At 40.7% G+C, this 24,459-nt stretch overlaps 2 protein-coding genes across 3 annotated transcripts in view; one reads left to right on the top strand and one right to left on the bottom strand.

Annotated features, from left to right (window-relative positions):
• The window catches only part of CFAP43 (cilia and flagella associated protein 43), a 116,542-nt gene extending 94,221 nt beyond the window's left edge, over positions 1-22,321 (bottom strand). The window contains exons 1-8 of the mRNA XM_089671115.1: positions 22,221-22,321; positions 18,034-18,287; positions 12,629-12,725; positions 9,472-9,639; positions 6,145-6,295; positions 4,988-5,144; positions 3,908-3,990; positions 1,515-1,646 (exon numbers count right to left, since the gene is read on the bottom strand). Coding sequence (XP_089527241.1) covers positions 1,515-1,646; positions 3,908-3,990; positions 4,988-5,144; positions 6,145-6,295; positions 9,472-9,639; positions 12,629-12,725; positions 18,034-18,287; positions 22,221-22,252 — 1,074 coding nt within the window. The 5' untranslated portion in view covers positions 22,253-22,321. The remainder of the gene's footprint in view (positions 1-1,514; positions 1,647-3,907; positions 3,991-4,987; positions 5,145-6,144; positions 6,296-9,471; positions 9,640-12,628; positions 12,726-18,033; positions 18,288-22,220) is intronic.
• Positions 22,322-22,509: 188 nt separating this feature from the next.
• The window catches only part of KIAA1191 (KIAA1191 ortholog), a 31,058-nt gene continuing 29,108 nt past the window's right edge, over positions 22,510-24,459 (top strand). The window contains exon 1 of one of the 2 annotated variants that reach the window (XM_089671116.1): positions 22,510-22,688. The gene's annotated coding sequence lies outside the window, so the exon portion shown is untranslated. The remainder of the gene's footprint in view (positions 22,689-24,459) is intronic. The other variant, XM_089671117.1, reaches the window with a different exon arrangement.

Genomic DNA, 24,459 nt, shown 5'->3' with positions numbered 1-24,459 from the left:
AAGAAATGGGAGCAGCAACAGGCCAGCATGATCCAGCAGAGACCTGTAGATGCAACAGTGCAGGTAGTGACAGTAATTCAATCATGAAGCTTTGCATGTGTTTTCACTAATGAGGAAAGCCTTTAGCTTACTTTCCAACTGCACACCAGATGGAAGACTACAATACACACAGCTACTGGTTGGTGAATTAGATGAAACTGTTGCCGTTAGATTGAGAGGTCCTGAACAGAACTGGAAAGAGATTTTCTGCAGCAGCAGGTATGTACTAACAGCTTATGTTGTCAAATTTCTGATAGAGGTTTTTGACATTTTATTTCAAGCACAGGTTCACTTTAAAGCATCAGTAAACGTAAATTCAAATTTGTTGATATAATTTTGTGACATTTTTAGTAGAATTTAATTGTAGAGCAACGGCCACTATATGGCAGACATCCAGCAAGGATCCCACCACAGCTCCTGTCTGCCCACAAGGTAGCACTCTGATGGACACATTGAATGTTAAGGGGCACTCTGATAGGCCCAACATAGAATATGCCCATCAGAATGCCCCTTAACATAACATGTGCCCATGGGAGTGCCCCTTAACATAAAATGTGCCCATCAGCATGCCCCTTATTTTATCTTAATTTTATGTTAAGGGACACTCTGACAGGCACATTTTATGTTAAGGGGCACTCTGATGAGCACATTTAATGTTAAGGGGCACTCTGATGAGCACATTTTATGTAAAGGGGGCACAAATGGGCACAAACTGTGGAAAGGGGCACTCTGATGGACACATGTGATGGAAAGGGGCACTCTGATGGGGAATATGATGTAAAAGGGCACTCTGATGGGGAAATATGATAGAAAGGGGTACTTTGAGTGTAAGGGGGCACTCTGACGAGAATACTTGATGTAAGGTGGCAATGTGATGGGGATACCTGATGTAAAGGGGAACTCTGATGGGGACAACTGATGTAAAGGAGCACTCTGATGGGCAAACCTGATGTGATGGGAATACATGATGTAAAGTTGAACTCTGATGGCGACACCTAATGTAAGGGGGCACACTGATGGGCACACCCTATTCGGACCTCGGCCAGAAGAAAATTTTAGTGACCTCCTGGAATTTTAATTCAATACCCCTATTGTAGAGGATGTTTGAGATACAGGGTTCTGCAAAGCAAAGAGATTCCTACACATAGTTAACTCCCTATCCAAAAAACCCTTAAAACAATACTGTCTCTGATAGTCTTTTATCCTAAATAATAGATAACAGAAACAGACTGCAGTAGAATCTAAAATATTAGCAAATGTCTCAGTGTCATTAAGTAATCAATGGTATGAATAGCTCTTTTATATAAATTAACCTCTGTATTAGGTCTCTTGGTCCTCTACAGTTTCGACAAGTGTCTGTGCAAAAGCTCGCAAAGCTTCCAAGTTGTATCCAGGTTTTGGAAGTATGGAGTTGCTCAATTTTTGGGAATTAATAAATATTGATTCATGTGACTCTCTTAGTCTCTTTGGTTTACCTTGCTTGTTGCAATGGAAAGAATCCTGTAATTACTGGAGAAAGCAATATTTTCAATGGGTTCCTTTGCATCCCAGCATTGTTCAAGTTTACATTCTGAACCCTTTACGGAACATGACCACAAAATGCCTTCCTGGAAAATACATACAAATTAATCATGTGAGAAAAATATATATCATTGGATATAGGAAACCATCAGCAAAAAAATGCAGAGGATGCCATTGCGGAGCTCTCCTTCTGAAGATGCTAGCTACCTGGATGTTACAGTGCCCTATTGGAATCAAGAGTCTGAGTCACAGATCTAAGAAAGGTTTGCAGATGGGTGTTATTGCTTTGACTTTCTAGATCTGCATACTTGTTTTAGGTTAGTGGCTCATAAATTATTGAAGCCAGGGACAGCCAAGCAAATAGCTCTTTCAGCAGGAGTTTAGCAGTGACATCTGCTGTATTTCTCCTACGGCAGATATAGGGCCTGTGTTAATTAATAAACAGGTGCATCTGACCTGCAATTGAGCTACTATGAGCCTCGCATAGGAAGAAAAGCAGATCTGATGCCAACAAAAGCCTATAGACAGTGGCCATAACTCAAAATTAAGATAAATTTAGAGCACTGATTAATTATTGGTTCATGGTGTATGATGCCCATCAATTGTTTTTCTGAATAATTATCTGGAGAGAACCAAGTAAAGCAAATCCAAGTACAAACAAGCAACATGCCTGACAAATGAGTTTATCCACATAACTAAACATAATCTGAGTATGTCCTTTAGGGGTATGTCCTGTATGGGTACAGAGTTTGATAAAATGGTTCAGGTCAGGGGCAGACTGACCATTTGGAAACTCGGGCACTGCCCGAAGGCCCGGGGTCAGTAGGGGGCCCCATGAGATGCCCCTGGTACCTTTTTCATAGGCTTTTTTGAGTTTGGGCAAGGACACAGGGGCCCCATAATCCCCTATTGGCTGGGGGCCCCATGAGTTGTCAGTCCGCCCCTGGTTCAGGTAGTATGTTTTGTTAATATTTACAGTATTTCTAACTTCTTGAACACCTAACCTGTATATCTCTCATGGAACAAAGCAATTTTTGCATTTCAGCTATTGTGTTACCATGGATAAAATGTAAAAATGTTATACTGATAATTGTCCCTTTATGCGGACATTAAAATTTGGCTTCTGGTTTAAAGCATTGTGAAGTTATTCACCAATACAATAAGGTGATCAGTGTTCCTGAAAGGGATGGGATACAACTGTTAAGCAGCCACAGCATGGTGAGTATTAGAAGCTTTCCATAAGCATGGGACAGGGAAGCACTGGCCATATGAGGTACAGTATGCTCAAGGTATTTAGTCTTTTGGCTGCAACTCTGTTAAAGAATAGGCAAACGTTTGCATTAACAATAGTATATCCGTTTTCCAACTCTGTAACAAAGAGTGCCTTGTTTCTTTAGGAGTAACCCACTTAGGGGTTACGTAAAGTATGCTTCCATTGAGATAACACTTTATACTGGTTCCATTCCAGTATGGGGACCATTTACAGAGCATACCTTAAAAAAATTACAGCATATTGTACCTTTTTTGGATGCTTATCTGGAAATTCCAGCAAGGAAAAATCCTACAAGCTCCCTTTTGGCTGGAGAGCTGTTTTTGCTATACTTAAAGCGGAGCTCCACCCAAAAGGGGAAGTTACACTTTATGGACTGCTCCCCATTAAGGATTGGCACCTTTGGGGGGCGGGGGGAGTGGGTACCCGAATTTGACAAGTACCCGCTCCCACTTCCGGTTCGATCGCCTAGGCGATCGGAAACGGAAAGTGTCCTCCCTCCCTGTTTTCTTTTGGGACACGTGACAGGTCCCAGAGGCCTACAGGACCATTCTACTCGCGCATGCGCAGTGGGTACTCGGCTGTGAAGCTGCAAGCTATCACAGCCGGGTGCCCACACTGAAGATGCCGGCCTCCTGGAATACAGGACGGCCGGTGAAACGAGCTGCGGGGGACACACCTTTGGACTGAGGGACAGGTAAGTGGCTGTTTTTTAAAAGTCAGCAGCTACAGTTTTTGTAGCTGGTGACTTTTATTTTTTGATAGGTCGAGTGTAACTCTGCTTTAACCTTGTCTTTACCATACTGGCAGATTTCATCTTATCAGATGCAAACTAGATTTGAACATTGTCTGTCCTAAAAAAGAGTTAAATGTTTAGAAGCTGGGCTTCTCCATTGTATGTCAATGAGAGGGAGCTCGACCTGCACAGAAAATCACTGACATATCTTTATATCATCCAGGACTAAGAAACACCCACTGCTGATGCCTGAGCAGAAGAGGTAGGGCTGGGAGGTCATTTAATCAACCTGAAAACTAGAAATGGGGGAGCTTTAAATAAACATATTTAAAAATTCTTACACTTCCAGCTACGTAGAGTCCATCTTTGTAAAGTACAACACTGTTTATGCTTCCTTTCATAACAGTACCTCTGGGCAATTCATCTGAAGAGAAACAGAGTTTATGCAAGTTAAAGGGAGCTTCACAAAGAAGTATATAACTTAAATTGATTCTACAGGCTGAAGGTTTTTTTTACCTTCATGCAATCTATGCATGAAGGAAAAAAACCTTGCAGCTCCCTCCGCAGCCCTCCCTAATACTTATCAGCCCAATCTCAATCCAGCGCTGTGCATGAGAGCAGTGGCTCTCCTTGGTTTCTGCCTCCTAATTGGCTCAGACACAGCAGAGGGAGCCATCCCAACCAGTAACCACTTGTTACGGACCTTTGACTTATTTACTGATTATGCTTCTGCTTGATTCCTAACTGCTATATCTGCTACTGGACCCTGGCTTGCACACGTCCTGGGGGGACGATCCGGAAGACAGCAACTAACTAACATACAGCACAAGCCATCTCCACTATTAGCAGCTCCAGTGAATACTGCTTAGTGCTTAGGGTAAACCTACATCATCCCCCAGGGTGACCTGCTTGTATACTTATCCTGCTACTCAGTGGGAGCCTCTTTACTGCTATAGCTACTGGTCTCTGAGCCTGACCCCTGACCGTGGCACTCCCTTTCACAAGCCAGTAATCAAAAAGACTTGCTTCCTCAGTTATCTGTTTAACCTACATTATGCCACACAGTTATTTGGCTTTTTGAAGACTGCTGTAGCTGCACAGCACAAAGATGTCAGATAAATGTCCCTGGCCTTCCTAGGAGATAATCAGCATCTGCTTCTTTTTTTTGTTTTATATGGAGTCATTCTTTACATTTGGCAAATATTTTAAGGTACCTACAGTATATCATAGTGATCTTGTAACTACAGTATGTGCTCACATTTGTGCTTCTTTATATATTGATAAAGCAAGAGTGTACCTTCTTTCCAACCTCCTCTTCAAATAAAAGCCAGCAATGCTATATTGGCTGAGCATTAGCTAAACATTTTATTATTTAATTATACTTATAGTTAAAAGTAAAGTCCAGAAATTAAGTATTTTACCAGCTGTTTGCCAATCCACTGGGCTAAGAACTGTAACCATCTGTGTTTCTGGATTAATGGACAATAGTTGTCCTCCTTTGCAGCCCACATACAAGTCAGACGTTGCACTCCAGCAATGTGTATTGGGTTTAACAAATGGTTTTCGGACTTCTTTAGGCTTAAATACAAAAATAAAGTAAACATTTAATATTAGACAATACTGTTATGCTTTGATATACTGTGCCAAAAAACTTTACCTGATGTGCTATCTAGGGAACAAAGCAACTTTTTTTTAGAATATAAAATTTTAATAAATGTAGTTTTCTTTTTCTCTGACTACAAGCACCAAGCAAACATTGACAAGCAAGCACACTCTCTTAAAGTGTATCTAAACCCAAAAACAAAACTGTAATATATTACCAGACCTTAGATTTGTGGCTGTATTTGTTTTTTGCAGAGCTCAATCTCAGTCCTGTGAAGACTGAGATTGAGCTCTGCAGTCACTTTTTCTTATGCAGCAGTTGTTTTCTTATTCCGGGTCACAATTCTGTGCAATGTCCTTTTGTCTCTTTTGGTCAGTTAACCATGTTGACCGTGTTTATGCTTATGAGACAAAATGTTTTCCCAGAAACTGTAAATGCTGTATATACCTTTGATACTGTACCTCAGGACAATGGAAATAAATCGGCAAGTTCAGTCACACCAGAGGCACCAACTAAGTGGGCACCAACAAATTTCCCTCTTTGAAATTTGGTAAGCTCTGTCATGATTTCGTATTACTAGCAGCGCATGCAGTGAATGATGAAAGTGAGGCTTCCCACTTGTTGGCTAGATGTCTCATCACACAGCGGAAGCAAAAGAATGTTACATCACTTCTGCTTTCCATGTGAAACATGTTGTCACATTCACACCTTCAATTCCCATTTCGATTTGTCTAAACCCTGTAATTTGCATATAAATGTATCTGAGGCATGCCATAATGCTTTTAGAGAATTCATGAATCAAATTTGAATACTGGAATAAAAAAATAATCTATGGAAATAAAAATACCACACATGTATTGCTTTTGTAAACTGAGGTTAAAATAACAAACATATATAAAGAAATCTCTATGCTCTTCTGGGAAAAAAATACATTATGCTCTATAGGTTATTACTGGTATGGACATCACCACTTACCATGAAAACTTCTGCTTCATCACCCAATAAGCCAGCAATGGCTGGTACTGGCATCTGGGGTCCAAGGTATGAGAGTTCAGTGTCAATTTGAGAAGTAAAGTACTCATTATCTGCAGTCATTGTACCATCCTCATTAGGAATTTTAATTAGTCTGTAAGTTAAATGCAGTGTAAAATTGAGTCAAATTTTTGTTAGGGTTAGAGCTGAACTCCAGGTAAATGATAAAATACACAAATGAAATACATATATTCAACCAGTTTTACCCGCCTAAGTATTTGTATTTCTGGCTATCCAGTTCTAAGCTTTACATTGCTCTGCCAAACACCACAACCAGATTTTCTCTGCTGCATCGAGGAAGATCTAGAGGTCTTGTCCTTCCCTATGCTATGCCTGGGTAACATCCATGGCTACTTACATAAATAAGTGTGGGGGGGTGAGTGTAGTGACCTTAGGGTAAGGAGTGTGTTTTTGCAGGACTACCAGGTAAACATAAAGGAAAATATTCCTGAAAAGAAAAAAAAACTAATTAAAAACTAATAGCCACCTTATCTAAGAACTGGTAGGCTACATGCACACAGGCATTTGGAGCCTTAAAAAAATATGTCTAGCGTAACATCCAAACTTTTTCTGAGCCCGTGGAGCCACAGGTGGCGCATACTAGACTAAACGGCAGTACTTTTGTGCATTGGCAAAACACACGCACATAAAAACCAATATACTAAACTTTCTAACAAACTCCTCCACCATTGTTTGAACAGTCATGTAACCTTGTGTGATTCTTCTCCACAAAGCAGCAGAGCAATGTTATATTTGTATTGCCAGTGTGTGGAGGTGGGTGTGCTGATTTCAAAATAGGTGATCTGTTACCGTTCTTTATAAATATTCCTTAAAGCCAGAAAAAAAAAACAATGGGCCCCTACAGGTTTAGGTTATAATGTACTAGTATGCATCACAGACTTACCTTAATATGGAGCCCTCCAGTGCAGCGCTGTCACGGCTTCCCTGTGCTACCATATTCGCCTACTCATCTTTCCAGGTTCACGGGCTTCAGCCGTATGAATGGCCAGACCCGCGATGACATCTCTCCTGCACACTGCACATGTGTGCAGAAGCCCTCGGCTGCGGCACGGGCTCTGAAGGTCTGGCACGGCTATGCCATTCCTTCACATGTGCTGGTGACATCACTGGCTGCGTGCTGTGTGAATATCTCCTAAACAGTGCAGGTTTAGGAGATATTCACAGTACCTACAGATAAGCCTTATTATAGGCTTACTTGTAGGTACAACCTAAACAAAAGACTTTACTACCACTTTAAAAGGACCTTTACACAGAACCTCTTTTCTTGTAACTGACTACTTGTATGACACAGGATGCTACTTTTAATCTGACCATAGATGGATTAATATTCATTTGGTTTGGCAAGTTCTGGCCAAATTTCAGTCCATCTATGGATGTTCCTGTACAATGGAAGTTGAACTACTGATTGAACTGGCTTGTTGAAAAATATTCCTTCAATCAGTGCTGCAGCCAATCGGCTGTTGATCAGTGTATTCTAACAGCGGAGGAGTCCCCATCTGTTAAAATACAATAGCAGAGGGGAGGATTCCTCCATCCACCTTGCTTGTGTCGATGGGGGAATCAGTTAGGTTTTATGTTGATCAGCCCACTGTCTGATTGAGAAAAACTGGTCTGTGTATTGCCAGCCTTAGAGTACCAATTTTCAGCAAGGAAACAGAATCACATCAAATGGCTGTAGAAAGAGATGTCTCTTTTCCTGCCCACCACTGTCTGCCCTCTCAACACCTCATAAGACCTGTCTTTATCACTAAGGATGACCCTCTCCAAATATTGATGTTAACCCCTTCTGGAAAACTAGAACAGGCCCGGCATGACTTTTTCCTCCTGGGCAACTCTCCAATGATACAATGTTTTAGTGGAAGCTTATCTGTAAAAGGTAATAAAGTGAACTAGATAGATGTTCTGAGACAAGATCTTGGGAAGTCTATGATACCAAAGTGTCAGGCTCCTGATAAGGTAAACATTTTAGGTGTTCATTTGAAGACAGGGAATAAGTTATAAGTGTGAGATTATGTATACATCCCTACGGAACAGACAGTACACCGTCCATGTGTGTTTATGTGGCTTATCTGGTAACAGGAAACAGGAACTTTATAATAGAGAAAAGACATAGAGTTTTATCATAGATGCAGCACAAAATTACAAAAACTGCCATCTACTGGTTGAAGAATATATCTCTACTGAACATTGACACTGATGTAGTTGTACAAAAATACATGAACAAGGTATTCCAACAATAGGTTATTTCTAACTCCTTATGTTAATACTAACTTTCTGAAAGTCAGTATTTGAACAGCTAACAGTGATCAGGCTTGGTGGCTGGATTTTTGAGCAACAGGTTCTTTCTCCTTTAGAGAGGAGGGCTGTCCACTCACTCCATACCCCAGAAGTCAAGGTTTTTTATGACTTCTAGTGGCTTTGTGGTGCTCATACCCATCCAAAAGCTTGTCATACACATTATACAGCATTAATGGATGAATCTGCAGTATCAGTTATAGTATTCTGGCAGCCAGTTCCAGCGGCTATCAAAATACTTAAATTGTGGCTGAATCTGACTGGATACAGCTGCTGTTCAGCTGACAATTTTCCACCTGGCTCCTTCGATTTTTCAGTTGAAGAATGTTTGGTGGGAGGGGAAATATAGGTTAACCAGATTTAGTCCGTGTCTTGACTGTATTTATTTAGCCACAAATCTTGTAGTATAACAGTCAAGTACTCACTGATAACGAGTACCGATAATTTGCAGTGCGATTTGTGTCAATACAAAATGTATAGACGCAAATTACACTGCAAAGAATAGCATGTGATATGAACAGGAATGCTGATTCTGCCCAAATGTGGTTTCCCCACTGCTCCTTTCTGAACCCAGGTTTGTCATAGCCTGAGTTCACACACGATGCGGGAAACCTCCTTGCACCAAACCCATGTTGTCACAGAAGGAAAAGCTAGGAATTTGAAATCCCTGTGGCTTTCTCTCCCTTCAGGTGTGTGTGAGTGACGTTCCTGAGGAATATGATGCTTACACTAGTGACTTGCTAAGCAGTAAAGTAAAAATAACGAGACCGGTTCCAGAGCCAGTACCTTGGAAAGAAAGTCAGCAATAGAAGTCTCTGTATTTTTACTCTGAGATGTTCCTACACAGCTGTGATTATTATTAGCAGCTTTATTTGTTAAAGCAAGTATGTAATTCTTTTGGTATGAGTACAGTAGTGCTTCAAAGATAACATTTAAGCAGGAAGTGAGTCTTACTTTTCTTTCAGGTGATACACTGTATCACATACTTCAATGTTCCACACAGTGACAAATTCCTCACTAGACAGGCATAGCTGATGCCAATCACTAGGGTTAAAAGTCAGACCGGTAAAACTGCTGCTGTAATACGACTTGCTGCACAGAGAAATGCCTTCCTGCCAATTCCTGGAATTATAAAAAAAAAAAAGTTACATATAAACGCATTCGTTAGCAAGATACACATTTTATGTATAAACGCTAAGAACAGATATTAAAGTGTTACTAAACCCCGGACCCTGCATTCACTATATCTGGTCTCCCACAGTACACAGAACATGGAAATGCAATTATTTTAGTAAATATAAACTGTTAGAGGAGTCTTGTAACTTCTATCAGTGTCCAGCAGAGCATTGGTTAAAGCTTGTAGAAAGAGTTTTAATTTTCTGCTGATTGTCCTATGAAGCTGCATAACCCCTGACCCTCTGTCTGGACAGTGCTGATTGGCCCTGTGTAGATTACATACACTCTCCCAAGAGAAAAGAAAAACTCTAGCAATACACACCAAACTGAACAAGTACAGCTTGCTCCCAAGGCTCTGTTCTATCAGCAGTTGGAGTGGGGACTGTGGAAGGAGCGGAGGATCAGAGAAGACAGGATCAAACAGCCTTTTTACACAATGCAGAGGATTAACCCCTTTGGTTCCACAATAAGTATAACAAGCATGCTTTACTGCATATACACACTGATTTTACTGTTCTGGGTGTAGTGACACTTTAACTGTTGTACTTTGGATAAACTAGCTAAGCCTTTTACATGCAGATATATTTTTGTTTATTTTAAAGGTAAATTCTCAGTATGGCAATTTTTGCATAGTCACATTGGTCCACCTTGGACTTGCTTTATTCTATATGCCATAAAAAGATCTCCATCGCAGCAAGCAGTGGACAAGGTCAAATACAACCCAAAATATTGGGTGGGAGAAACACCCCACAACTACATCCCATAGCTGAGCTGCAAAAAAACAATAACATGCAAATCCATCAGGAAAATCCCACTTACATATTTTCTTCCATTTATTTTCCAATGGTTTTTTTATTGAGTAGTCTTACAAAAACAAGTAGTACAAAGAAACAGTGTACCATCATACATACAAATATAAGACACCAATAACAACAAAGTGTGCCACAAACAATTGACATTTAAGGCAAAATGCATATTACAACCAAAGCTAGATTAAGTGTATCTCACCTAACCAATATATAAGGGACAATGCAGAATAGAGGAAAGGAAACGAGAAAGCAAAGAAAAGAGTGGAAGAGAGGGTTAGAGATGAGGGACATTAAGGCACAGAGATGTATTGAATCCATGGGCTCCATGTGTTATCACATTTTTGTGCATGATATAGGCAAGTTTGTAATAAACCAAAATCCAGTTTAGTTTATTTTTAACATAATCAATGTCTAGCTATAGTAATTCTCGCTGCCAGAAACATGTAGGTGATCAATTTATGGGATTTCTTGGGAACATTATCTGGAAATGTATGAAAGAATGCCATCTCCAGGGATCTGCGAATATTTACTCCAGTCACTGAATTTACAAAATTAAACATGCAAATCCAAAATGTAGTTGCAATTGGACATTGCCACCAGATGTGATACATAGACCCCACCTGGCCACAACACTGGAAACAGAAGCAGATGGATGCATCCTTACAATCTGAGTATCCGAGTAGAGACCAAATTCCATCTCAACAAAGTTTTATAGTTTGCTTCAATTAGGGTAGTATTGATAGAAATTTTTGATCTTGCCAATCCGATTATTCCTAATTGACAGCTAAATCATCAATACTCCATATAAGGATGTTTACCATTTGGATCAGTGAGGAGAGCATATACTGTGGAGATGCAACCTCTTGGGAAATCCCTATTCCAGCAAGAAAGTTCAAAGGTGGTGAGAAAAGGTGACTCATCCAATAAAGGAAGCTTTGAGCGGAGAAATGAGACAATCTGGTTATATCTGAAGATTTCAGAGGTAGGCATATGCAGCTTGTCTTTAAAATATTGTAAAGAATGTATGCAAGCACTGTTAAGATAGTCTCATATCCCAACAATCCTTTATCAATCCACCATTGAATCTTCCATTTATTTAAATGTTAACATCACACATATCCACTATGTTCAAATAAGGCTATACTCCCTACCATATGTACACACCAGCCACCCCCAGGGGGGCACCACCCTGGTGTGACATCTTCACATCACACACAACCTATCTTGTATATGTGTGGAATGAGTTATCCTGTCATTATTTGGTGCACTAGACTCCTATTGGATGTCACTACTAAGGGAATAGGTAGGATATATTAAAATAATATTTGGCTTTTAAGTTGTACACACTGGATAGTCGTGATATGTAAGATTCTCTGCAGGACACCGCAGCAGATCAATGCACCAATGCAAACAAAGTTATTTATCGTAATGTAAGGGTGCTAGCAAAGTCTACGTAAATCAAACTAAACACAATGGTTCTGAATGTTCTGACAAAGGTTCTAACACTTCCCTATTCTATCCAGAACAGTATAATAAAGTTTTGAGTAAATTTATTTTGTTTATTTATTTCAGGTACTTATATAGCGCTGACAATTTATGCAGCGCTTTACATATATATATTGTACATTCACATCAGTCCCTAACCCTCAAGGGGCATACAGTCTAAGGTCCCTAACTCACATTCATACATACACATACTAGGGGCAATTTAGACAGGAGCCAATTCACCTACCAGCATCTCTTTTGGAGCAAAGATACACTAATGAAACTAAATCTGAAACTAAATTTAAAGCTAGCCACACATTGAGTGTATTTTTTTGATCAGCCAAAAAATGGATTCCTCCATCCACACAACTGAGGTGCATAGAGGAGTCCCTCTGCTGGGACTCTCCGCTGTCAAAACATACTGATCAGTGGCTGCAGAGAAAAAATTTCCTAAAAGCCCAGTCAACTTCAGTTGAGCAGGCACGAGCATTTCTATATATCGAAATTCGTTTGGTCCCTGTTGCCTTTTGATCCATCTGTGGCCAGCTTAGGAGACCGTCTGTTGCTGGGAACTTGTATTACGAATGTTTTTAGAGATTGACAGGGTCCTTCTATGTACAAATCTCAATAATATTTCTTACCAGATAGTAAGCATATGATCAGGAACAGATGAATAACTAGCTAAATAGTATCCAGAATGACTGAAAGTTATTGCAGAATATTCCAACTGTGCTCCATCTGCAAAATGAGAAAATCATAGAAAGTCAGTTAAATGAGGAGGTGAAAGCAAGAGAAAAATCACAATAATAACTTGCTGAAATTATTATATGGAACTAACAGTGTACTTAGTTTTCACTGGTGGCAGAGGGGCAGTAAAAACAGGTGACTGGTACACCTTTTTACTGCCCTAGACTACCCACCTCCACACTGCTGTGGCTGCAATGCTTTACAGAAATGTTAACTCAGCATAGCAAGTTTGACAGGCTGCACCTCCTGTCAAATTCACCCATTTAACTCAATAGATGTATGCTACAAACATGTCCCAAATGTCATCATTGCTTAATAGTAAGTGTGGTTTGACTATCAAAGAAGGTTTGATTGTATAATGATTTATCCAGACTGCAAGATCATATTATTATTATACAGTATTTATAAAGCGCCAATAGTTCGCTCAGCGCTGCACATTACAAAGGGGGACAGAACATGTGACAGAACAATACCAATACAATGCAAAACATGAGGGGATTGAGGGCCCTGCTCTTTCGAGCTTACAATAAAAACAAGTTAAGATGTAACTAACAAAAATGTTGTTCAGGCCAAAGCCCACTATTGAATTACATCTGTCATGGAATGCTCCAGATCTTTGGCTCTGAAATTTGGAAGCCAGACACAGCCTGGCAACTAACATTTTAACACCTTTTGAAAATCACCTGGTTATGTCTTGCAGGTACCTTTGGAGTGGATCTTAAAGGATAACTTCACCTTTAATAAAACATGTTACATACAGGTGAAACTCGAAAAATTTGAATATCGTGCAAAAGTTCATTTATTTCAGTAATACAACTTAAAAGGTGAAACTAATATATGAGATAGACTCATTACATGCAAAGCAAGATAGTTCAAGCCGTGATTTGTCATAATTGTGATGATTATGGCTTACAGCTCATGAAAACCCCAAATCTACAATCTCAGAAAATTAGAATATTACATGCAATCAATAAAACAAGGATTGTACATAGAACAATATCGGACCTCTGAAAGGTATAAGCATGCATATGTACTCAGTACTTGGTTTGGGCCACTTTTGCAGCAATTACTGCCTTAATGCAGCGTGGCATGGAAGCTATCAGCCTGTGGCACTGCTGAGGTGTTATGGAAGACCAGGATGCTTCAATAGCGGCCTTCAGCTATTCTGCATTGTTCGGTCTTATGTCTCCCATCTTTCTCTTGGCAATGCCCCATAGATTCTCTATGGGGTTCAGGTCAGGAGAGTTTGCTGGCTAATCAAGCACAGTAATCCCACGGTCATTGAACCAGGTTTTGGTGCTTTTGGCAGTGTGGGCAGGTGCCAAGTCCCGCTGGAAAATGAAGTCAGCATCCCCATAAAGCTTGCCTGCGGTAGGAAGCATGAAGTGCTCCAAAATCTCCTGGTAGACAGATGCGTTGACCCTGGACTTAATGAAGCACAGTGGACCAACACCAGCAGATGACATGGCTCCCCAAATCAACACAGACTGTGGAAACTTCACACTGGACTTCAAGCATCTTGCAGTGTGTGCCTCTCCATTCTTCCTCCATACTCTGGGTCTTTGGTTTCCAAATGAGATGCAAAAGTTGCTCTCATCAGAAAAGAGGACTTTGGACCACTGAGCAACAGACCAGGTTGTTTTTCTTTAGCCCAGGTAAGACGCTTCTGACGTTGTTTGTTGTTCAGGAGTGGCTTGACAAGAGGAATACGACATTTGAAGCCCATGTCCAGGGTCCGTCTCTGTGTGGTGGCTCTTGATGCACTGACTCTAGCCTCAGTCCACACCTTGTGAAAGTCCCCAACACTTTTGAATGGCTTTTTCCTGACAATCCTCTCCAGGTTGCGGTCATCCCTGCTGCTTGTGCACCTTTTTCTTCCATACTTTTCCCTTCCACATAACCTTCTATTAATGTGCTTTGATACAGCACTTTGGGAACATCCAACTTCTTTTGCAATTATCTTTTAAGGCTTTCCCTCCTTATGGAGGGTGTCAATGATGGTTTTCTGCACAACTGTCAGGTCAGCAGTCTTTCCCAAGATTGTGATTCCTATGTGTTATGGCTTAATTAGCTGATTAGAGTGGGACACTTTGAGCCTAGAATATTGCACCTTTTCACAATATTCTAATTTTCTGAGATTGTGGATTTGGGGTTTTCATGAGCTGTAAGCCATAATCATCACAATGATGACAAATCACGGCTTGAACTATCTTGCTTTGCATGTAATTAGTCTATCTCATATATTAGTTTCACCTTTTAAGTTGCATTACTGAAATAAATGAACTTTTGCACGATATTCAAATTTTTCGAGTTTCACCTGTATGTAACCTATATTCAGGTTGTAACATGTAATATGTTACGAATCCACCGGTCCCGTTCCCCCGCTTTCACAGCTAGCGAGGGATCTTTTCCCCCCTCGCTAGCTGTCAAATTTTGAAAAAATGCAGTCATGAGGGGCTCCGCCTGCCTGGTCGCATAACTCATTCACTGAGTTCTATGAATGAGAGACTACAAGTTCCGACAGCCTTAGTGGTTGTTGGCTTGTAGTTCTCAATGAACTACCACAGTGCTGTGGAGCACCGTAGTAGTTCATTGAGTCTTCCTGTCAATATATCTGCTTGCCTGTACATCCTGTATATACTGACAGATCTGCAGGAGACCTGCATGACACCAGTTATTAGCTGATCGCTGGTGCAATGCTTTAGAGGCTCCTGCAGCAAAAAAAATTAAATGCACATTTTTTTACCTGCAAAAAAATGTGCATTTATTATTTTATGTATAAAAGTGAACTTATCCTTTAAGCTGGCCATACATGTGTAGATTTTCAGACGAGAATATTCATAAGAAAAGTCATATGAACATTCTTTGCATATTCAATGAATGGACGAATGTCATTTGAAAATTGTCTTTTGCTTTTAACATTGAATGTAAACAATGTAATTTTTGAATGAAAACCACAAACATTGGCTGAAAATTTGTTAGACAGAGAAACGTTTTTCTTCCTGCCCCTTTGAATTGTCCCATCACTGCTGTCGAAAACAAACATCAATTTGACCCCGCTATTGATTAGAAAGTCAAACTAATATTCTTGATATGGAAATTCTCGAACGAAAATCTATACGAGTATTGCCAGCTTTAGATTGCTGAAGTGCCAAGAAAAATACGATTTGTTCTTACTGTAAAATCCTTTTCTTTTTTGAGGGACACAGGATAGAAGTAATTCTTTTACAAGTGGGTTATACTGCTGCCTTCAAAAGGTTTGGACATTGGCAAAAAGATCATTGTATAATCCCACCTCCAACCAACATGCCTCAGATTTGTGAGCAAGCCATGCATAAGGCTAAATAACAGAGGGGCTAGACCTCTGTCACTCATGGAACTTCAAGAAAACCATTTTTTGGAATGAACAAAATACTTTTTTTTCAATATCATCCATTGCTGGACACAGGACAGTAGTAATTTTTGGACAAGTGGGTTGTCCAAAGTTGTCCAACTGAAGGGTGAGCAATAGCCACCGAAGGATCCCACAAATGTGGAAGCTTGCTACAGTAGTAGGAGAAGAAGTCAATACCTGCAAGAAGGCTTAAAGCCTAACTCCAGGTTTCTTGTGCTTTTAAATAGCTTGTTTGGATCAAGCTGGTCCAAATGAACTATTTGCTTACTAACAAATGTGTCCATAAGGAGCACTGTGTTAACTAGCATATAGCATCAGCTACATATAGTATACATCACTGTGTTCTGGCAGTGGGATGGGGACTTCCCATCCCCCTCCTGGAACAAAATTGGGTCAAGGTGAGTGATGCTTAACCACTTACAAGATGCAGGGCTGTTGTTAGACATCACAGGGCCCTGTACGGCCTACCTGACTGCTGCTCCCCCTTCCCGAGTACACCTGTCAAATTGGGACCTGTGGCTGTGTTTGTACAGCAGCTGTTTTCCCTTAGAGTAATAGCCAGAGTACTGCGTGAATGATTCCTCAGGGATCATTCACACATGAGGTTGGGGGTCGGTAAAAACCCCATGGTTGAGCTTTGCTTTTACCACTACTAACCCCTGTAGCAACAGAGGCAGTGACTAGTGGTGCACTCATGCCACGGCCGCAATTCTATGCTTTGCAGCTATGGCAGAAATTATAGACAGCAAAGCACATGTGAATGAGTCCTTATATATTTTTTCCTTTTAATTTTTGTAATTTCTTTTAGAATTTTAATTATTTTAATTATTTATTTATTTTCACGTTTTAACTGCCCTGTTGGGGGGGGGGGGGCTTTTGTGAAATATCAGTGAAATATAAACAGACCCCTGATGTCTCACATTTGAGACTGAGAAAGGAACTGAGGACATAGATTTATCAAGTCCCCTTCTCTGCAGCCTCAGCTGCACAGATGAATAAAGAGGAAGCGCTCTTAGGTTTCCTGTTCATTCACAAACTGAAGAATACACAGTTTACTATGCTTCAGTGATGAATGGACACATGAGCGATTGGTACCAATCACTCCTTGAGTTCATTCAGGAAAGGAAGGAGCTGGTAAATATTCTGAAACAATCCACTTGTGTGTCCACAGCAGTTTCTGGCAGGAGAGGAGAGGAGGAAAGCTGTTAGCACTGTGGGGGAAAGGGGCACACAGGGGGCCCAGACAGCAAATGGAATTGGGGCACACGTGGGTCCCAGATAGCAAGGGGATGGGGGAGCGAATACTAGAACTGATCCCCCTGCAGTGCAACTGGAGGGAGAATGAGAAGTGGAAGTTGGCAGTGCAGAACAGAGAAGCACAAGAGGATTGGTTCCAGCAATAAGGCAGTACAGCCATCCATCCTGCTCTGCAGGTGCCTGGGCCCCCCTTTTGAACTGATAAGGTCTGAGCACAGGACAGGATGTCTCGATCTCCACTGGCGTTGGGCTTTAATAAAGAAGGTCAACCAAATATAGAGATTGTCAGCACGAAGAGCTGACTCTGAGGTTCAACGTGGTATTCCAGATCGGAACAGATAATTCCAATTTTTTAAATTTAAACTTTAGTTCCACTTTATCTAGTTTGTTTGCAAGTGTCAAAACATCCTGAAGATGGCAATTGTCCAAGAATTACTACTATCCTATGTCCTATATCCTATCCTATGTCCCTCAATATAGGATAAGGAAAATGTATTGTTATGGGGTCTAGTCATTTCTGTTTATACCCGTGTATACTGTAGCTTAAGATGGAGGTATAGACTAATAGTGAGACAAGTGTTATTTTTCCAAGCAGAAGGAAAGTATATATGTAAAATAAATGAAACATTTTGTTATCCATTGGAATACCTTTCAGTTCTGCTCTTTTGACAAGTCCTGGGAAAGTATACACATAAATGTTTGGTTGGAATTTTTGGTCAGTAAATGCCACCATTTCACTGTTCGTATTAACAGCAAACGCTCCAATACTCCCCCTTTGACATTGTAGCAAGGTCTGTTTTCTTGTTTCTATGTCAGTAAAAATGATAAAATTTCCACATGGATGGCACACTGTATTACAATTAAGAAAGGTGACATGTTTTTCATTGATTCCTTGCACCCATCTGAAAAAGAAAAATCATAGTAAAAGTCAGTCTGATTCAACTTGCAGAACATTTTCTCAGTAGTAGCCAATAAAGTAAGAACAGGTATGTCAGTGACAGGTCCAGGCCCCATCAAGATATCTATGAAATGCAGAGAAGATTCAACATTAGAAAAACTACAAATGTAAGAGCCCTGGAACTGTACAGGATTAGTGGAGGAATTGCTTTCTAATAAATCCCAGTAATGGAAGATAATGTTTTGGATGTAAAATCCTGCTTAAAGAAGAAGTAGGGTCAAAGCTCTTTTGACCATACTTCTCCTGTGGGTCACAGGAGTGCACTTAGTTCTGCACTTCTGTGTATTGTATTCAGCTGACAGCAGGCTAAAGGCCACTGTCAGCTGACATCACTAAGTTGGTCCAGGCTCTAGAGAAATCCTGACTTTAAAGTCGGGATCCATTCAGATTCCTTACGGTTCGGCCTCTCAGTGTGCTGCTGCCGCACCCGCCCTCGTCACACTGGAGTGGCGGAGCAGAGAGCCAGTGACAGTCACTGGCTCTCTGCTCACTGAAGAGCAAGAACTAAGCGATCAGTGATGTTTGATCACTCAGTTCTTTGTCTTAGAGGCGGCAGGGACAAATACAGCATTGAGCCGAGGCTGCATCCAACTAGGTGCAAGTTTGTTTTTTTTTTTCAGTTCCCCAACTTCTCTTTTAAAGATGACATAGATGAGACTACTAAGGATGAGCAAATTTAAGAGTTTTAATTGCCTAAACGTTTGTCAATAATTGTAATGTTTCTGCATAATTTCACCATTTTGGAGAAATGCATTGGGGTCAATAGAGAAGATGAAATTAAGGAGATTTTAAGGGCTGAAATCGTTTTTAAATGGCTTTTGAGGGCTATGAAAGATCCAAGATCCTTTCCGCTATCTTGGATCTGTTCTTGTGTAAACAAACAGTCCCTCAATATGCTCATTATTTAAAAAAAAAGAAAAAGTTAAATAAAAAATTGAAAGCAACAAATAAAAATCAAATACACAATAAAGGAAAACTTACAAATGCCAAAAACACTTAATGAATAAACTATTCTATAAATTCTTCTAAATTCACTCATAATAAAACACACTCACAGAAAAACATAATAAAGAATAAGCAAAATTAAACATTTCCACTTCAGCAACAGTTTTGCTGACCGTTACACCACTCACACCTACCCGAATGCAAATTTTAAAACAACAATCACATTTTCACTATGGCTGGTGGCTAGATCATTGTCTTGTATATAGTTTTATTAGTTGAGTAGCATACAGGGTCTAGTTATTATTATTATACAGTATTTATAAAGTGCCAACAGTTCACTCAGCGCTGTACATTACAAAGGGGGACAGAACATGTGACAGTACAGTAACAATACAATGCGATACACGAGGGGTTCCAGGGCCCGATGCAGCAGTCTCACAGTGGGTGCCATGTGGTGCTACAGAGGGCCACAGTAGGTAAGATCAATAGGTATCTTAGAAGCCTATGCATATAAAGAAGAAAAAAGTCTTGTGCAATGTGTTATTAAGGTATTAGTTTTCAGTAGTGTACTGTTATATCTAGAAATGTTATACCAAAGAAATTTTAGGGATAAGGTATTACTATATTTAGTAAAACTGAATGTCCAGCAGTTTAGCTGACTGAACATAGAGATGAAGAAGGAATGGACATTCCCAAATCATCTCTATAGTCTATGAGACTGGAAGAGACAAGAATTTTGTAATTTCTGGTTTGTTGTTTACAAGCCATTACTGGTTTGTAACAGCATCTGATCAAACCAATCAGATGCTGAGCAGAAGCATCTTATCGATGCTTTTAAGGGCAGAGGAGAGATCTGGGATCTAATAGACCCCAGATGTTTCAGTAAAGAATACCAGTCATTGCCCATGCTATCACAAGATATGTTGCTCATCCCTTGTGATAGCAATAAAAATATTAAAAAGCTTATCTAAATCGATGGGAATAGAAGTTTTGGCTATGCAATTGCTCATTGAGTTGTGTTGATTGGATCACAGTAATTGGATAATAAAATCAAAGTGTGTAGGCCCCCCCATTAGCTATGTAGTACAAGGGGTATGTCTGATTTTACTCTAGGTTTACACTTGTGCAGTCTACATTTGCGTGGGCATGGCAGCCCATTCATATGAATGGGCTGCTGTGCTTGCGTTTTCCACATACAAAAAGTGAAAATTTAAAATAAAATTTTTTAGAGTGCTCCTCTAAAACATGTCCAGTTATATTCAATCATATATGTGAACCAGCTCTTAAAGTAGAACTATAGGCAAAACTTTTTTCTTCATTTAGGAAAGAGTAAGGGAGCGTTATAACCCGTCAGATTTTTTCTTTTCCATCTGTGTCCCATTGCAGAGATTTCCCTTCACTTTCTATCCCATAGCCAAACAGGAAATAGGAGGAAATCCCTCCAAATTAAGGAAATTCCTTGGGGACCCCCAGGTTACCAGAACTAGTATACCCATTGGCACATTTCCCCTCTATTACTTCTCTAGGGACAACCCAAAATTTGGGATTTTCTTTTAAGTTCACTTTTAATGATAATGGTTAACAGGAGCGGGAAGCACGGGAAAACTGCATGGTTCAAAAACACCAGGCAATTTCCCTGCAGCCACTTTTTTTTTTTTCTTATGAGCTAAATTTGTATTGTGTTCTTCAGCAAGACAAGAGATCTTACAAAGAGAATACAATGTTACAAATCTCAGAAGTGCATCCACTACCACAGAACAGTCAAAGCAGTATCACAGCCTATTGCAAGTACTGAGAGCCAATTCACACATGTGCGGTGCAGATTGAAACTCAGGTTTCACAGCTAATTGACACAGTAGTGGTTCAGCAGTTTAGGTCAGGTTTACATCACGTTCAGGGCAAGATTTTAGAGCTGGTTCACACATGTATGATGCAGATTAAAGCTCAGGTTTCACAGCTAATTAATACAGTAGTGGTTCAGCAGTTTAGATCAGGTTTACAACACGTTCAGGGCAAGATTTTAGAGCTGATTCACACATGTGCAGTGCAGATTGAAGCTCAAGTTTCACAGCTAATTGATTCAGTAGTTGTTCAGCGGTTCAGGTCAGGTTTACAATAGGTTCAGGGCAAGATTTTAGAGCTGATTCACACATGTGCGGTGCAGATTGAAGCTCAGGTTTCACAGCTAATTGACACAGTAGTGGTTTAGCAGTTTAGGTCAGGTTTACATCACGTTCAGGGCAAGATTTTAGAGCTGATTCACACATGTGCAGTGCAGATTGAAGCTCAGCTTTCACAGCTAATTGATACAGTAGTGGTTCAGCAGTTCAGGTCAGGCTCACATCAGGTTCAGGACAGAATTAGCTCAGGATCTTATCATGTTCACACATATGCAGTTTAGAAACGGTTGCCATAAAAGTCAATAGCCTGTCTTCTGAACCTGAACTGGACCGCACTGCTCAAAAATCGGACTTTACTCTTTTTTAAACTTCACTGAATCCAGACTGCTAGTGCATTGGACATATGTGAACAGGCACCATAGGAAGCAATGTTTTTTCACATGCCATGCGGATTGGATGTGGTTCAAACCGCATCCAATCCGCATATAAGTGAATGGGCACTTTGAGTGAATCGTCTTATTGCGGAGCACAGGCAGCAATAACAGATGAAGTGTTCTAAACCATCTCCACTCTTTCCAACACTAAAAAAAACAGTTTTGCCTTTAGCTGTACTATAAGTATAATACTATAACAAAACAAGTCCCAACTAGGAGTGAACAGAGGGATTTGATCTCAGAGAGGAGAATGTCCTTCCAAAAAGAGGGAATGCTGCATCTGAGTAATTCTATTACACAGAGCTGACATTTCCAGGAAAAGTGTATTTCAGTGACACAGACATTTTCATAGGAGCTCTCTGCCCAGGTTGTATTTACCTGACTTGTAGAGGGCAGCTGGAGGGGTCCATGATGTCCCTGGAGTGCCAGCTACAGCACCACTACAGAACATACACAGAGTTGCTAGGAAACACTAAACATCATACTCCATTGGATGAGGACACGTGCAAGGGATTGGTCTCACAGTTCACGTATAGAAACACAAACACAACATGCGCCTGCGCTAATTCTCTTCCCCACAACAAAAATGGCGTATAAGTGCACGACTGCTGGCAAATGAGCACAATTGTTGCCACAAGGCCTCCCACACGCGTTGTTCCTCAGACCCCGCCTTCCATTCAGCGCAGGCGCGGTGTGCTTTATTTCCGGTCGCCATTCTAGGAGTGGATAATGGCTTGTTTGGTCGGAGAGGGAGTTAGCGGTGTTTGTGTGAATCTTGTGGCACGGGAGAAGAGAGCTACAGGCGGGTTGTGATATACGAGCAACGGGGAAGAGGGAGGACGGCAGGTGAGCACGGTTGTGGGGCCTCCCCTCTATGTGTATGTTTTGGGGGGCTCTATTACTGCCTGATATCAGTGTGTAGACTGCAATGTACTCCTTTCTACGTCATCACTTCAGCTCCTGGCCTATCACCATTACACTGCTATTGTGGACCAATATACTAGACTAGAGGCCATATGTGAGCACCTTCTGAAGACCACCTCACACCCACCTTACTGCATGGGCACTGCCCAGGTGCACGGGGGCCCCTTCATAATTTTGCATTACATTATGCTTGCCAACTGTCCCGGATTTGCTGGGACAGTTGTGCTTTTTACTAAGCTGTCCCGGGATGGCAGCGGCCTGGAACCTGCACTGTGCCCTCCTGATCCCCACTGTACTGTGCCTTGAGAATAGGTGTAGGTGCAAATTGGGGGAGGCTGATACGGGCCACAGTGCATTACTTTGCCCAGGGGCCCATGATGCTATTAATACTGCCCTGCTCACACCATACAATCCCCTTTGTGATGGCCATCCCTCCACATAGGAGTGATCAATCACTATGCCACCTATGGGGATTTGGTTGATTAGCTGGAAGATACATATGTGAGTTATTGATCGCTTCTGTTTCCACCATGCAGTCTCATAATTTGATCAAATAGGATTCAAGAACAAGGCATCTTGTTCTGCCATTGGATGCAAAATTATTATTTTCCACCATGGCCAATTGAATCAATTTGATCAAAGCTTATCTAAGTCCATGGGAATAGACGTTTTGGCTATGCAATTGCCGATTGAGTTGTGTTGATTGGATAATAAAATCAAAGTGTGTAGGGCCCCCATTAGATATACATTAGCTATGTAGTACAAGGGGTATGTCTGATTTTACTCTAGGTTCACACTTGTGCGGTCTACATTTGTATGGGCATGGCAGCCCATTCATTTGAATGGGCTGCTGTGCCTGCCTTTTCTGCAAACAAAAAGTGCACAATTTTAAAAACGTGGCTGCAAAAATACTAAGTACGTAAGCAAGACTTTGCATAAGAGGTAGTAGTATGCCTACACAATGTACAGCTATGGTGAATCTATATATCAGGGAGGTATCAATCCCAGATGGACTTGTATTTTTGGTCCAGTTACCACCCTGCTAATATATGCTGGATAGACTTTTTTATTTTCTGTTTTAGTGCCGGTTCACATATATTCGGATTGGATGCGGTTTGAACCACATCCATTCCGCATGACGTGAAATAGCATTGCTTCCTATGGTGCCTGTTCACATATGTCTGGTGCGGATTCAGTGTGGTTTGAAAAAGAGTCCTGTTCCATTTCTGAGTAGTGCCTTCAGGTGTGGATTACAGGCTATTGATTTCTATGGGAATCATTTCTAAACCGCATATGTGTGAGCAGGATTGGATCATGAGCTAATCCTGTCCTGAACCTGCGAACAACTACTGTATCAATTAGCTGTGAAATCTGAGCTTTAATCTGCACCACACACGTGTGAATCGGCTCTAAAATCTTGCCCTGAACCTGATGTAAACCTGACCCAAACTGTTGAACTACTGTCAGCTGTGAAACCTGAGCTTCAATCCGCACTGCACATGTGTGAATCGGCTCTCAGTACTTGCAATAGGCTGTGATACTGCTCTGACTGTTCTGTGGTAGTGGATGCACTTCTGAGATTTGTAACATTGTATTCTCTTTGTAAGATCTCATGTCTTGCTGATGTACACAATACAAATTTAGCTCATAAAAAAAAAAAAAAAAAAAGTGGCTGAAGGGAAATTTGCACCAT

This window comes from Staurois parvus, unplaced genomic scaffold, assembly GCF_062004578.1.
Source record: "Staurois parvus isolate SC_StPar_1 unplaced genomic scaffold, SC_StPar_1.0 ptg000099l, whole genome shotgun sequence".
NCBI lineage: Eukaryota > Metazoa > Chordata > Amphibia > Anura > Ranidae > Staurois > Staurois parvus.
This window is presented reverse-complemented; position numbering and strand designations above follow the sequence as displayed.